Here is a 13,857-nt window from a genome sequence, read left to right as displayed (position 1 = left end):
ACAAAGCCACAGTCATCAAGACAGTATGGTACTGGCACAAAGACAAAAATATAGATCAATGGAACAAAATAGAAAGCCCAGAGATAAATCCACGCACGTATGGACACCTTATCTTTGACAAAGGAGGTAAGACTATACAGTGGAGAAAAGACAATCTCTTTAACAAGTGGTACTGGGAAAACTGGTCAACCACGTGGAAAAGAATGAAACTAGAACACTTTCTAACACCAGACACAAAAATAAACTCAAAATGGATTAGGAAAAGAATCTGAAAAACAATAGATATATTTTTATGTATAACTGTTTGACGTTGATGGATACCCAAAACAAACACAATAGCATAAATCAACTCTACTCATTATAAAATAAAATTATATTAATAATAATTTACAAAATAATATGACTAAAAGGAAGTTTTCTATGAAAGAAGAGAGCCACAAACATTGAGAATATTCTTGTGATTGCCTGGGCGAGGGATTCTGAAGAAGGTTGAATTGGGAGTTAGAACCTGGAGAGGAAAACTTACACATACATACACACACACACATCTATTGATATATTACATAAACAAGGTAATACTTATAGCACAAGGAACTGTATTCAATAATCTATAATAAACCTTAACGCAAAAGTATATGAAAAAAAATTTATGTGTAACTGAATCACTGTGATGTTTATAATAACAGATTTGAAATCAAGCAGAGTTCAATTTTTTTTAACATTTTTAAAAACAGAGGTCCCAGCCTAGCCATTTAATTCTGTAAAATGTATATAAGAGTGATTTTTGTAGCAGAAGTTTTTTGAAAAACCTAAATAAATCAGTAGGGAAGTTCATAGAGAATTCTCTGGAGGTCCAGCTGGGGACTCTAGGCTTCCAGTGCTGGTGGCTCAGGTTCAATCAAGTGTGGGATATTTATGATAGAACAAAATGTCACTCTTACACTGAATGAACGGAAGTCCATATGTATCCCCATAGAGCAATCTCAAATAAGCTGCTGAATGAGAAAGATCTCTCTTAGGACCACTTATTTCCACTTAAAAACTGCCAAGAAAAACAACAACGTTACTCACGATATATATGAGTAATAAAGTCATCAAAACGAAGGTTCTGGGCTCGGGAGAGTAACAAAGAGAATTCTACCTTTGTCCCTAAAATGTTCTTTCCTTTTACATAAAAAAATCTGAGCCCCAAATTGACAAAATGTTTAAATTTTTCATTCTGAGAGGTGGACAAGTGGGTGTTTAATTACTCTTCATCCTTTCTTCTATTTTTAAATTTTAAAAAGAGCCAAGTTAAAGAAACAAAGGACACAGGGGTCCCAAAGGAACTGTGTGGTGACTGGGATGCCCGTGCAGCACCCGGGAGAATGGTGGGCAGGGCGCTTGTCCTCTAAGAGGCGCAGGGAAGAAAATTCAGAATTTTCCCTGAATATTTCCCTGATATTCATGGGGTGTGTATACCCCTCAATTTGCCCTTTCTCATGGGCAGGGGTAAAGGCCCCTGTGAAGCGTGTGGGTGAAGCAAGTCAAGATTTTGCCAGCAGCTTACCGTCTCCAGCTCCGACTCCAAGCTGCAGTTTTTAATTTGTGGGAACACCTCGCTGTACTTGCTGGGGTAGGCAGACGCCAGGTAATCTTTCACTTGCTCCAGGTTGTTGGCTGTCAAAAAGCCATCTTCAAGGTCGAAAGAATTGGTCAGCAGCAGAATCACCCTGCAGAGCACAGCAGCTGATTACAAAGGTCACTGTCGCCAAACCCTCTCCCACTTAGGGAATGTGCTGACTGTTGAGCTTTTAAAGGACAGGGTGATTGTAAATGACTTTGAAGGAGCCTCAGATAGAAACAGTGATAATCAAAGGAACCAGACCCACACTGCTGGGTGGGCTGTTTTACCCTCTGGACCAGCATTGTCAGAACCTCCAGCGATGATGGGCAAGTTCTACATCAGTGCTCTCCAATCTCGTACCCACTCGTCATGTGTGGCCACTGAGTACTTGAATCAGGCTAGAGCCACTGAGAGGCTGATTTCAACTACCTTATACCAAGATGGAGACCAATCTTAAATCAAGAATGGATGCATTTGAACTGTGGTGCTGGAGAAGGTTCTTGAGAGTGCCTTGGACAGCAAAAGATTAAACCAGTCAATCCTAAAAGGACATCAACCCCAAATATTCATTGGAAGGACTGATGCTGAAGCTCCAATACTCTGGCCATCTGATGCAAAGAGCTGACTCACCGGAAAAGATGCTGGGCAAGATTGAAGGCAGGAGAAGGGGGTGACAGAGGATGAGATGTTTGGATGGCATCACTGACTCAATGGACATGAGTTTGAGCAAACTCTGGGAGACAGTGAAGGACAGGGAAGCCTGGTGTGCTGCAGGCCATGGGGTGGCAAAGTCAGACATGACTTAGCCACTGAACAACAACAACAAAACAAAATTTTAGCTACTGTTCATTCAATTTACATTTAAATTTTGTAAATAGCCCCTTGTGGCTAGGGATTGCTGTGCTGGACAGCATACCTTCTGGATGATGTTTCTTATGTTTTGGGTAAGGGGGCACCAGAAAGATTCTGCAAGGTCCATGGCTCAGCTGGGGAGCTCTTGGTTACTTCTGAGGCGGGGGAGATGGGACAGAAGATGCTGGTTTCTCATGTGTTGAATGCCCTATTGGTGCTAAGTGAGCAAAACTGCCCTCATCCCCTCAGGCAGACGCCGGTGGTTCTGATTTGAAGCCTGGATTGAGGTCAGCAAAGACACTACCCCTTGGTTTCTGGTCTCTGCCTCTTCACAGAGGCCCTTCAGCTCAGGCCTTTGCAGGCTCACTGGCCTCCTTGAGGCTGGGGCCCAGCGGGTGGCCCAGGCTTACTTGTTCAAGCAGCTCTCGTAGTTGAAGGTGGCCTTGAAGCCATAGATGGAGAAGGTGACGATGCTGGCAAAGATGGAGGTGGAGCTGTTGATGATGGACACAATGATGGCGTGCTTCTGGCAGTTGTTGGAGGGTTCGTTGTAGCTGGCGAAGGCAATGAGGCTGCCGAACCCCAGGCCGAGTGAGAAGAAGATTTGGGTGGCTGCGTTGATCCAGGCCTTGGGGTTGGCCAACTGCTCCATCTGTGGGGAGCAGTTGGGGGTTAAAGCCAGTGACGACAGGGTGGGTGAACCCCAGATGGGAACCCCAGGCTCTCAGACCAGCAGGGGGCAGGGGCGCAGAGAGGGGAAGGAACTGGCCTGCGGCACACAGCCAGCCAGGGCAGGCCTGAGGCTCGAACCCAGTACTCCTGGCCTCGCCAGGTTCTCAGAGGATAAAACACATCCTCACGTCACACCACCCCCCACCCCCACCGCCTCTTACCCAGAGGAGACAGTATCGGATAAAATCGTTCTCAAAGGAATTGAAGCCCTGGTTCATGACCCAGGCACTGCACGGGTCTGGGCCTCCAGGGATGCAGGTGCTGGTGCCTGGGGCTGACTTGTGCCCCAGCCTGACGTTAGGGGCAATGCTGCTACAGCCACACTGTCCCCAGGGACCAGACTTGCTAAACGACTGCCCTGTCCCAACGGCAACAGCGGCCCTCTTAATGAGCATCAGCTGTGGGGTGCCTGGGACAGGATCATGGGGGGCCCTGCCATGTGGATTCACCCCCATAGGGAAAGGGGTGCCTAGAAGTGCGAGCAGGAGGGTGAGCTGACTGCAGGGATGCTCCTGGGGAACAACTTGGTCCGCAGCTGGAGCAGAGGCTTTGGGGTGAGACTGGGGCAGCAGAGGTTGGGGGCAGTGAGGATGAGCGTGAAGGTGGAGCAGAGAGTCACGCCCCAGCATCCACAGGCGTGGGGGCTCCCTGGCTGAGGACATGGAAGCCACGACCCTCACTGCCTGGCGGGCTCACATCCACTTCCCTGAGTTCACGACTGCTCCACTCCCGCTTGGTCTCCCCCTTCCACCCATCCTGCAAGGTGGGGGGATGAATGGGGGTACCCTTGGGGCCCCTCCCCTCCAGCCCATACCTTGGGAGTGAACATGTACGCCAGGCCATTGGTGGCTCCATGGAGTGTGAGGCCCCTGACCAGGTAGATGAAAAGCACACAGTAGGGCAGCAATGCAGTGAAGTATACCACCTGTGGGCACCAGAGCGCAGAGTCAGCTCCCTGGAGAAGCAGGGACTACAGGGCCCTTAGGCCCAACGAAGGCAGACCCGCCATCCCCACGGACGCCATGGCACCATCTTGGCTGTTTGGGCAACCAACAGCTGGGAAGGTATTGTGGTTCTTGGTCAGACACGGGTTCTGAGTTTGGGGAACTGGGTGGTGGACATGGATGCCCACGCGTGGGACCCCCAGGAAATCTCCTGTTCAGTGGAGAAGAGGGAACAGGTCCTGGAAACCTCTGTCCTCCAGCCTCCCTTCAACTCAACCTTATTCCAGAAAGGACTTAAGGCTGCCCACAGGAATATCATGAGATATCTGTGTTAAAAAGAAAATGTAGGCAATCCAGGAAGATGCGCCCCGAGGAAAAGGAGGCTCACAGAAGAGGTGAGGTGCTACCCAGATTCTGAGCCAGACTAATCTCTGAGCTTCCCTCATGGCCCACGCATAGCAGGAAGCAGTCACACAGGATTTATATCACCTCTGAAAGGAAAAAAAAAAAAAAAACAGGAGCTTGGAGGAAGGTCAGGTACCCCCAGGACTGGGGCCTGAGACAAGCTTGGCCATGAGTGTATAAAGGAAAGTGGTGTCGTTTGGTGTGCTTGTGGAAAATACAATAGCAATGCAATGGTTTTTATGAAAGGCCTCACCTCCACGGGCTGCTTTTTATGGTACGAAGTGGATTTATTTAGAGGGAAGCACACCCCACATACAGACTGTGGGCCACCTCAGAAGGTGAGAGAGGCCTTCCATGGGCTTTAAAGGTGCCTATCGGGGATTTTTTTTGTCAACCAGTTCTTTCCCTGCTGACGTATGTCATGGGTTCACTGATGTTTTATCTTTGATTTTCATGGTAGCTTTGGAAGTAGCCTCTCAACGCTGGGCAGCTTTTCCACAGAGTCTTACAGTAGAGACCTTCAAGTGCACGGACGCCCACCCGGGGCTGGAGTTTGCTTTCCTGCAGATCAGCTCGTATGTGCACCAGAGCCCCTTTGCAAACACTCTGCACGTTTTTTTTTCTGCTTGGTTATTTTCTCTGGTGGAGGGGATTGTTTGGGGTTTGTTTGTTTCTTTTTTTTTTTTAAGTAAAATCAGTTCCCTTCATGTTTGGTCCCCCTGTGAGAATCAGAGCCGGTGACCCAAGCCCAGCTGCACCCGGCCCTCCATTCCCACTGAGGTGTGGCACTATCTTCCCATGAATTTCCAAGGACACCTGAGTGGCACTCTGCCCTGTCACCCTGGGGATGGCAGGCAGACGTCGGGTGTGTCTTGTATGGTGCTTCTTAAGTGAGGATATTGTAACTTGAGATGAGTAATGCACCCACATGAGATTACACGAAGATAAACCAGGTTCAAGATGGGAACAGGAAAGTGGAAAGAGAGGGCATCTGGCCAGTGAGCTGAAGGAAATCAAGAGACAACAGGGGAGGGGTGACCAGTGTCTGTAACCAGGGAACGCTCAGAGGACACACGGAGCCAGGCCTTGGTAGCCCCCACCCGCCCCCAGAGGTCAGCTCGCTTCCTGGGCAGCTCTCTTAGGTCGAGACCAGGATGGCTCACCTCTCCCCAGTCAGGGAAGCTAGAAGGATTGCTGGATGTGTGATCCAGCCTAAAGTACTTGGGAAAACCATTTGTGAATAATCTAAAAACAAACCTTGGAAGGGAAGAAAGCAGAGTCCAACAAAGAAGGCCAACACACAGCACACAGGCTTTAACAAAAGTCACCCCCATAAACAGAGCCGTTGGAGCTCCTATGACTCAGTACAACTACAGCAAAAAAACACAACCCAATCCAAAGATGCGCAGAAGCCCTAAAGGGACATTTTCCAAGACACTCAGATGGACAATGGGCACATGAAAAGAAGTTCAATGTCGCTGGTCACTAGACAAATCAAAGCTACAATGAGGCGTCACTTCACACTGGTCAGAATGGCCATCATTAAAAAGTCTACACATAACAAATGCTGGAGAGGGTGTGGAGAAAAGGGAGCCGTCCCACACTGTTGGTGAGAATGTAAGATGGTACAGCCACTAGAGAAAACAATATGGAGGTGCCTCCGAAAACTAAAAATGGAGTTGCCATATGACCCAGCAGTCCCATTCCTGGGCATATATTCAGACAAAGCTAAAATTTAAAAAGATACATGCACCCTTACGTTCACGGCAGCGCTATTCACGACAGACAAGACGTGGGAACAGCCTGAATGTCCATCAACAGATGAATAGATAAAGAAGACGTGATATATGGAAGCAACGGCCTATGACTCAGCCATAAAGAGAATGAAATCATGCCATTTGCAGTGACACGGATGGACCCAGAAGTTATACTAACTGAAGTAAGTCAGAATGGCAAATACCATGTGATATCACTTATCCCTGGAATCTAAAATATGACGCAAATGAGCCTACCTACAAAACAGAGAACAGAGTTGCGGCTGCTAAGGAAAAAGGAGGGTGGGGAAGGCTGGACTGGGAGTCTGGGATTAGCCGATGCAAACTATAAGATATATACATATATAATGGATAAACAGCAAGGTCCTATTGTCTAGCCCAGGATGTGTTAAATATCCTGTAATAAACCATAATGGAAGAGAATATGAAAAGACTGTCCATAACTGAATCACTGCTGTACGCCACAAACTAACAGCTGTTGGGGTACTTCTGTCATGGAGAGGGGCATGGCTTAAGCCGAGGAAACAGACAGTAAGTTTTCATGTCATGACATGTCCTCATTTAGCAACTTTCTCAGTGATCTGGAAAAGGGATGGCCTCATTGCTGAAACTCCAATACTTTGGCCACCTGATGCAAAGAGCTGACTCATTTGAAAGGACCCTGATGTTGGGAAAGATTGAGGGCAGGAGAAGGGGACGACAGAGGATGAGAGGGTTGGATGGCATCACCGACTCAATGGACATGGGTTTGGGTGAACTCCGGGAGTTGGTGATGGACAGGGAGGCCTGGCGTGCTGCGGTTCATGGGGTCGCAAAGTCGGACACGACTGAGCGACTGAACTGAACACTGAGTCTCCACATTTGCAGATACTGCCCTTGGATCTTCTGGATCATGTTTGTGATAATTTGGCAGAGGCCAGTGGAGAAACCTTTATTCTGAGCATAAAATACCCTCCAAACTTCAAGATGGGACAGAGTGAGCTGCTGTAGAATCTCAACTTTTTGGTGGTGAGATGGGGGTTATTGGGACTAAGATGCTGACCATCACAGGGCCCTGAAACCTAAAGATAACCTACTAGACATGGTCCTGGGGTGTCACCGGACACCTAAAATACTGTGGGTAGTTCTGGTCCTGATGCCTCAAGAAACACACAGTGGGGGGACTAGCCTGGTGGTCTGGTGGTCACGAATCTGCCTTCTGGGGCAGGGGTTTGATCCCTGGTTGGAGAACTAGGATCCCACGTGCTGCGGGGCAACTAAACCGGCACACCACACCTCCTGGGACCGCAGGCCACAGCCGGAGAGAGGCGCGCACGCCACATCGAAAGATGCCACAGGCTACAGGGAGGACTGCGCCAGGCTAAGACTAACACAGCTGTAAACAGACCAACCAGTGTTAGAGACACAAGGCGGGGCTGCAGAAGGCAACCGGGCTGGCCCGGAGCAAGGGGCCAGGTGGACTCGGAAGACCTTCACAAGGGAAAAGCTGGGCTTGATTAAGTCCTGAAAAGTGTGGGCCAGCAGGAGGTGTGCAATCAAAAATGATGGGGAGTTTCTGGGGCAAAGCGGGGTCTGCCTGGCTCTGCCCTCTCTACTCGGCGCCCCTGGGCAGGACTTCACCTCTGAAAGCCTCAGGTGAGTGGACAGCGAGACCTACTGGGAAGGACTGAAGACTGAAACAATGGGCGTGTCCCACCCACGATGGAGGGACTGCGAGGCGTGACTGAGCGTGAGGGGGGCACACGCGTGTCCAGAGCATCTGCTGCAGCTGCAGAGAGACGGGAGGTGAGGGAACCCCTCCAGGAAAACGTTCCACACGGAGCAGGTCAAAGAAACGTCCCCGCTCCAGCAGGACCACAAACTTAGGGACACACCGAAGAGACAAGGTTTCTAACCAGGCCTGACAGCTCTCTAGGTCATGGAACACAGCATGGACCAAAGGTTCTGAGACTCAGCTGCTCACTCAGGCCAGCTGGAGAGCTTTGAAAGCCCCAGTGCTCAGGGGAACCCCACACGGACCATCTCGGCAGCTCTGAGGGTCGGCCCGAGTTCTAGGAGCTCTCCCGGCGGTGCGGGAGCGGCTGAGTGCAGTGCGTGTCGGGGATGATGTCAACGTGACAAGCTTTCAGAGAGAGGAAAACTAGGTCGAGCTGCCTGGCTGCCCTGGGTGGTACGGGCGGGGTACCGGGACAGACATGCGCATCTTGCCAGGAATGGGGAGGTCCTCATTTTGAGATTCAGGGCTGTGACTTCCAGGACCCCGTCTCCGGCGGCTAGACTCCCCAGCGCCGGTGGCCTCGCTGCTGCCCGGGGCACTCACTCCCCCAAGCCCTACCTTGCCGGTGGACTCGGTGCCCCTCAGGATGCACAGATACACCACCAGCCAGGCCAGGACGAGGCACAGCGCCGGCTCCCACTGCACCGCCCCGCTCTCCTGGATGGACGGCGAGATGTTGAGGGTCTTCCGGTACCAGAAGTACTGCGTGGACGAGGCCTTCTCACACTCCTCGACGTAGCCCGTGCGGTTGCCGTTCAGCGGGCACACGGACCACGGCAGGGGGTCCTGTGGGGTCAGAAGACACACTACACTCAGAGGTGCGGGTGGAGGCCAAAGGTCGGGGTGGGGGGACGGGAGGCGGTCCTGAGGGGAGGCTCTTGGAGGAGGTCGCTGGTCCCCAGAGGGCAGGAGCTGCTGAAGGCAGACCAGGAGCCAAAGGCTCTCCCCAACCCCGGGCACAGGTGGGGCTCTGGCAGAGGCCCCACACTCCCAGCCATCCCGTGGGTGTCTGCTGAAAATCTCTCAGCTCTACGGTGGGTGGGAGAGACCAAATCAAAGGGACAATGGCCAGACCGTCTATGACCAATGAACTCTGACCCACAACCTCTATAGCCTCCAGCCCAGGATCCCAAACTGCAGCGCCTGCAGTCATCAGCTCGGAACAGTCAGGACTTGGTCACTGACTGCAGCTTTCTGAACCTGTGTTCCCTCCAACTCAGGACCAAGAGGAGAAAGCCAGAGACCCTCCCCTAACCAATCACACACCCAGCACAATCCCCAGTCCTCTGCCTGCCCTGCAGTCTCTGTCAAATGCAAGCAATGGGACTCCCTCGTTGTAACAAGCTCTGGATAAACAGCCTCTGCTTGCTCTCATCTGGGTGGTCTTTATTTCCGCAAGCCCCTAGCAAGTCCCAGCAGGAATAAGACTTGGGTCCTGCCCTCGCTCCCTGGGTGGAGACAGGCATTCCCTAACAGTCACTGTGTGTTCGAGGGGGCTGCGGTTCGTCCCCACCACAGCCTTCTTCTGTATCTAAGACAGACGAGCAGGTACTGATGACTCCTGTTAAGCCTCAAGCTACATCCGAAGCAGTTCCACTCCTGGACTTTGCAGGTAGAGCCAGTAAGGGATTCTTCTGCATCAGCCAGTTCCAGCTGGGTTCTCTCTCCCTTAGAAACCAGAGCGCCTAAACGGTGCAGCGGTTTGGGTGAACTCCAGGAGTTGGTGATGGACAGGGAGGCCTGGAGTGCTGCGGTTCATGGGGTGGCAAAGAGTCGGACACGACTGAGCGACTGAACTGAACTGAAATGGTGCCGGTATGATGAACACGACCCAAGGCCAAGAGCTAAAGAGAAGTGCTGAACTGGGTGGGGGAGGGAGGGGGGCTAGGGTCCCACCTCTGCTCTGCCAAAAACCAGCCCAACGTGGATCAGATTTCATTACATAAAAACTCCCCGCTGACAGAAGCAAATCTAACCCCAATGGGTTCAACCCCTATATTTCACAAGAAACAGGAATGAGCCCCAACAGCATTACCTGATGGGCTAGGGCCACTCCGCTGGTAAGGAGCTGGAGCCCACGTCTTTCACCTGGAAAGTGCTTAGGCCCTGTGCTGCTGGGACCCCTGGCAGAAAAACGATCCCTCCAAGCCGGTTTCTAGCGCTGACCTAAAATGCCTCCAAAGGTGACCACCAGCAACTCCCCTTGAGAGATGGCGCCCTCTGCTCCTGCCCGTGACCTGGGCTGACCTGTGTCCAGGTCTGACCAACAGGAGGCACTGAGTGAAGCTGCGTCATCTCCTGGCCAGTTCAGAAGGCCTTGCAGCTTTTACTTTCATTCTCTGGGCCAGCACCCTGCACAGACCCTCGGGCTGGACTGCTGAGCCAGGAGGACTCGTGGAGAGAAAGGCCGCGTGGAATAAACCGAGGTGGAATGGCAGCCAGGACTGTGCCCCCATCAGGTGGGGGGGTCCCTGTGGACCTGAAGCCCAGACCACAGCCCCCTTGGGTCCGCCTGGCCTACGGGAGACTGACTGCGTCCATTCATTGCTGCTCAGCACAGCCTGGTCGCCAACCTTGGCTACACGTACATGACTTAATCACGTATGTGTTTGAGAGGAAGGGAGGCTTTAAAAACTCTGATGCCCAGGCTGTATCGGCAGTGACTCAGATTTCACTGGTCTGGGTGGGGCCTGGGTCTCAGAGTTTCAAAAGCTCCCCCAGGTGATTCCAGCATGCAGCCAGCATGGAGAAGCTTTAAAGTATGGAAGGACTTAAACTGATCACTTCTCAGAACCCAGCCTCTCCCCCTCTGAATCACTAGGTGAGGAGGCTGAGATCCCTGCATTCACATGCTTATTAGCCTGGAGCTCCCACAGGGAAAAGCTGGAAAGCCCGACTTGGTTGGACCGGAGCAAAGACCCCATGGCCAGGCTGCTGCGTCCAGCCTTCCAGCTTCGCAAGGCACCTCTGGAACCCGGGGCATCAGCACTGCAGGGTGTGGTCGTGATTACACAAGGGGATAGTTCTAACGTGCTGGTGGCGCTAGCTGGCCCGGAGCAAGTGTGAGTGAGCGTCCGCAGCTGGAGGCACCGTCATTCCTATGGGACCATGGAGGCGGCCTCCTGGCAGAGCGGTATGGGAGGGGCCCATGGACCTGTGACGGCTGGAATGAACGGCCGAGTGATTCCAGAGTCCCTGACTTTTACACTTCTGAGGGTTAGAAAATGGTACCCCCTTACTTTATATACTTAATTTTTGCCTTTGGAAAATGGTCAAATCATCTTGATTTGTTACAAGAACACACAATGCTTCCACTTTCGGAAAACGGCCTTCGGGATGCCTAATGCCTGCGGCACGCATGGCAACGCCAAAGTTGGAATGGCATTGTGCGGCGCACCGCCTGCCCAGCCACACGTGACAGCCCAGCACGGAGGAAGGGAACGGTCCCCAGGCAGGAGAGCAGAGGAGCTGCCCTGCTGCCACCCAGAAGGTGGAGGGCAGGCACAGCTGCGATCAGTCCTCATGGAACTGGAGGTTGAGCCAGGGGAGGAAGCGGCACAGGTCAGCTCAGGGCAGAGTCCGTCCTGTCAGGGCATTTTCCAGCCAGATGGCCTGGCTGTGGCAGAGTGGAAAGCTACCACTGGAGGTGGACATAGCACCTTCTGAGAAGAGATGCCAGCCCCTCACTCTCGGGGCCCAGAAGATTCAAGGGTGTGCTCAAACGCTCCAGAGACTGGCCTCGCAAGCTGGGGTCAGTTTAGACTCCACGACCAGGCCACATAGCTTCTGACCTTGGAGACAGGGTCTGGCTCGTGAAGGCCTGGCTCAGTGGCGAAGGGGCAGGCATCCCCCTGCAGGCTCCCATCTCCCCATCTTTCCCCGTCTGGGAAGAGGCTGAAGTGCAGGAGGCTGCATGAGGAGGGGCCCCGGAAGCGGACGGACAGCTGTGAGGAAAAGGTGTGGACACAGGCCATGAGGGGAAGCTTTGGACACTAAGACCCCCTCTCGGTGTGGAATTAGGGTCCTCTCTTCGCCACAAGCCCCAGTCCCTTCCTCATTTTCTACAGTGAGCATCAGCTAGGGCTATGATCAGAAAGGCAGGTTTCAAATGTGCATCTTTGTGTTCTAGGTTGACGGCGGTTCTTCTAGAACTTTTGCAGAGACGAGAAGGGACGTGGCAAGGGTCAGAAACCCGGGAGGACGCGTGGTGAGAGGCAGGAGGCAGAAGGGGGTCCATGTGGTCACACTCAGTGGGGGGCCCATCCCCATCTGTCCCCACAGTTTCCCCTGGGCCCAGCAGGTAGTGGTTCTTAATATTTTGGAGGGGGTCACATGCTCCAGAGAGCGCCCGATGAGATCTGGGGGCCTGCTCCCCGAAACTGTATGCACACATCGGACACAACAGCAGGGGTGCATGGATCCTCGGCTCAGAAGCCCTCTGCTCCGTGCAGGTGCCTGGCGCCCTTGAGGCCGGCGCCCCTACCCCCGCTCCTGCTGCAGCCCGCGGCCGCTCACCTGGAAGGAGTGGAAGAGGTACCAGAAGGCCCAGGCGTTGATGACGTTGTAGTACGTGCAGAGGAAGAAGGACACCACCACGCTGGCCACGCCTGCAGAGACAGGACGCGGGGCCCTGAGGAGCGGAGCCAGGACCCCCCGCAGGGCCCGCTCTGCCTGGCAGGGCCTCGTGGGGCCTGGCACCGCGAGCTCTAAGGGTCGGCCCGCCCTCTGCTGCCCTCCCCGCCTCCTCGGCCGTGAAGCCGGCGGCGCTACAGCTGCGTTGTGCAGCGCGACCTCAGGCCCACTTCGCAGACGGGGAGCCCACACACAGCGCCCGTCCGAGGCCGCCGCTACCAAGCGGTGGAGCCGGGATTCGCGCCTCGCGTCACCGACGCCAGACGCCACAGCTGCCCGCTCCTCGGCCTGCCTACAGCGGGGTCACCGGCGCCACACCCTACTCGGTGGTGGCGGGGGCGGCCTGGGAGCGGTGTCAGGCGAGGAGGGGACGCGGGCTGCCCTGCGCTGGCCGGGCCTGCGGGGAACCAGCCGGGCTGCCGGGGGACCCGGGGCAGAGCGTGGGGGTCTGGAGAGCCAGTGCGCGCCTCCGGGCCCGGCTCCGCTCCGCGACCTCTCCTCGGGTCTCCCCTACCCCACCCTGCCTGGCAGAGGTGGCTGGTAAACATTCACCAGCATCCCCGGCTGGCAGCCACAGCTGGTGTTTTTCCTATTAGGCCGCAAACGCTGCCTTGGAGAAGCCCTCTGTGATTGACGGCTCGGGCCATCGTAAAACCACACACCTCTGTGTTAAAAATTAACAGCCGTTCAAGACGAGGGGGCAGTTCCGCTTGGATGTGTGAGGCCTCTGGACACACTTCTGCACCTGAGATGAAGTTACGTGCCAGTTCACACGCGTCCTGTTCCTGAAACTTTCCTGTGTTTTCCTGTTCCCCTTTCTGCCTGTGTGTGTGTGGGTGTGGGTGCGGGAGAGGTGAGCAGAACAGACCGTGGCCACTGCTGGCCAAAGTTCGTCCTGCTCCCAGGGGAGCCTGGCACACGAGGGCCGCGCTGGGCGGGCGAAGATCCCACGAGGGCGCCCCAGACACCGGCTCAAAGTACCTCAGGAGGCAGGAGGGAAGGTAGTGCCCCTCTTGCTACTCACTGGGCCCCTACTTGCATGCACCGGAGATATTAACAGCACCCCACAAGCCCTCTGGTGTGATGATGATTAGTGAGCTCACACCCACACAGGCCAGCGCCTAGCAGGGAGCA

The 13,857-nt window shown here is 53.7% G+C and overlaps 1 protein-coding gene across 5 annotated transcripts in view; it reads right to left on the bottom strand.

Moving 5' to 3' along the window:
* Positions 1–13,857, bottom strand: part of SLC6A20 (solute carrier family 6 member 20) — a 52,269-nt gene that overhangs the window by 23,903 nt on the left and 14,509 nt on the right. For all 5 annotated transcript variants that reach the window (XR_011250721.1, XR_011250720.1, XR_011250722.1 and 2 more), the window contains exons 3-7: positions 12,607–12,698; positions 8,650–8,877; positions 4,005–4,115; positions 2,869–3,110; positions 1,550–1,712 (exon numbers count right to left, since the gene is read on the bottom strand). Coding sequence is in view for 2 of the 5 variants with exons in the window: in XM_069560882.1 (XP_069416983.1) it covers positions 1,550–1,712; positions 2,869–3,110; positions 4,005–4,115; positions 8,650–8,877; positions 12,607–12,698 (836 nt within the window). In the remaining 3 variants the exon portion in view is untranslated. The remainder of the gene's footprint in view (positions 1–1,549; positions 1,713–2,868; positions 3,111–4,004; positions 4,116–8,649; positions 8,878–12,606; positions 12,699–13,857) is intronic.

Source organism: Ovis canadensis, chromosome 19 (assembly GCF_042477335.2).
Source record: "Ovis canadensis isolate MfBH-ARS-UI-01 breed Bighorn chromosome 19, ARS-UI_OviCan_v2, whole genome shotgun sequence".
Taxonomy (NCBI): Eukaryota; Metazoa; Chordata; class Mammalia; order Artiodactyla; family Bovidae; genus Ovis; species Ovis canadensis.
Note: the sequence above shows the minus strand (reverse complement) of the source record. Positions and strands in the feature narration are given on the sequence as shown.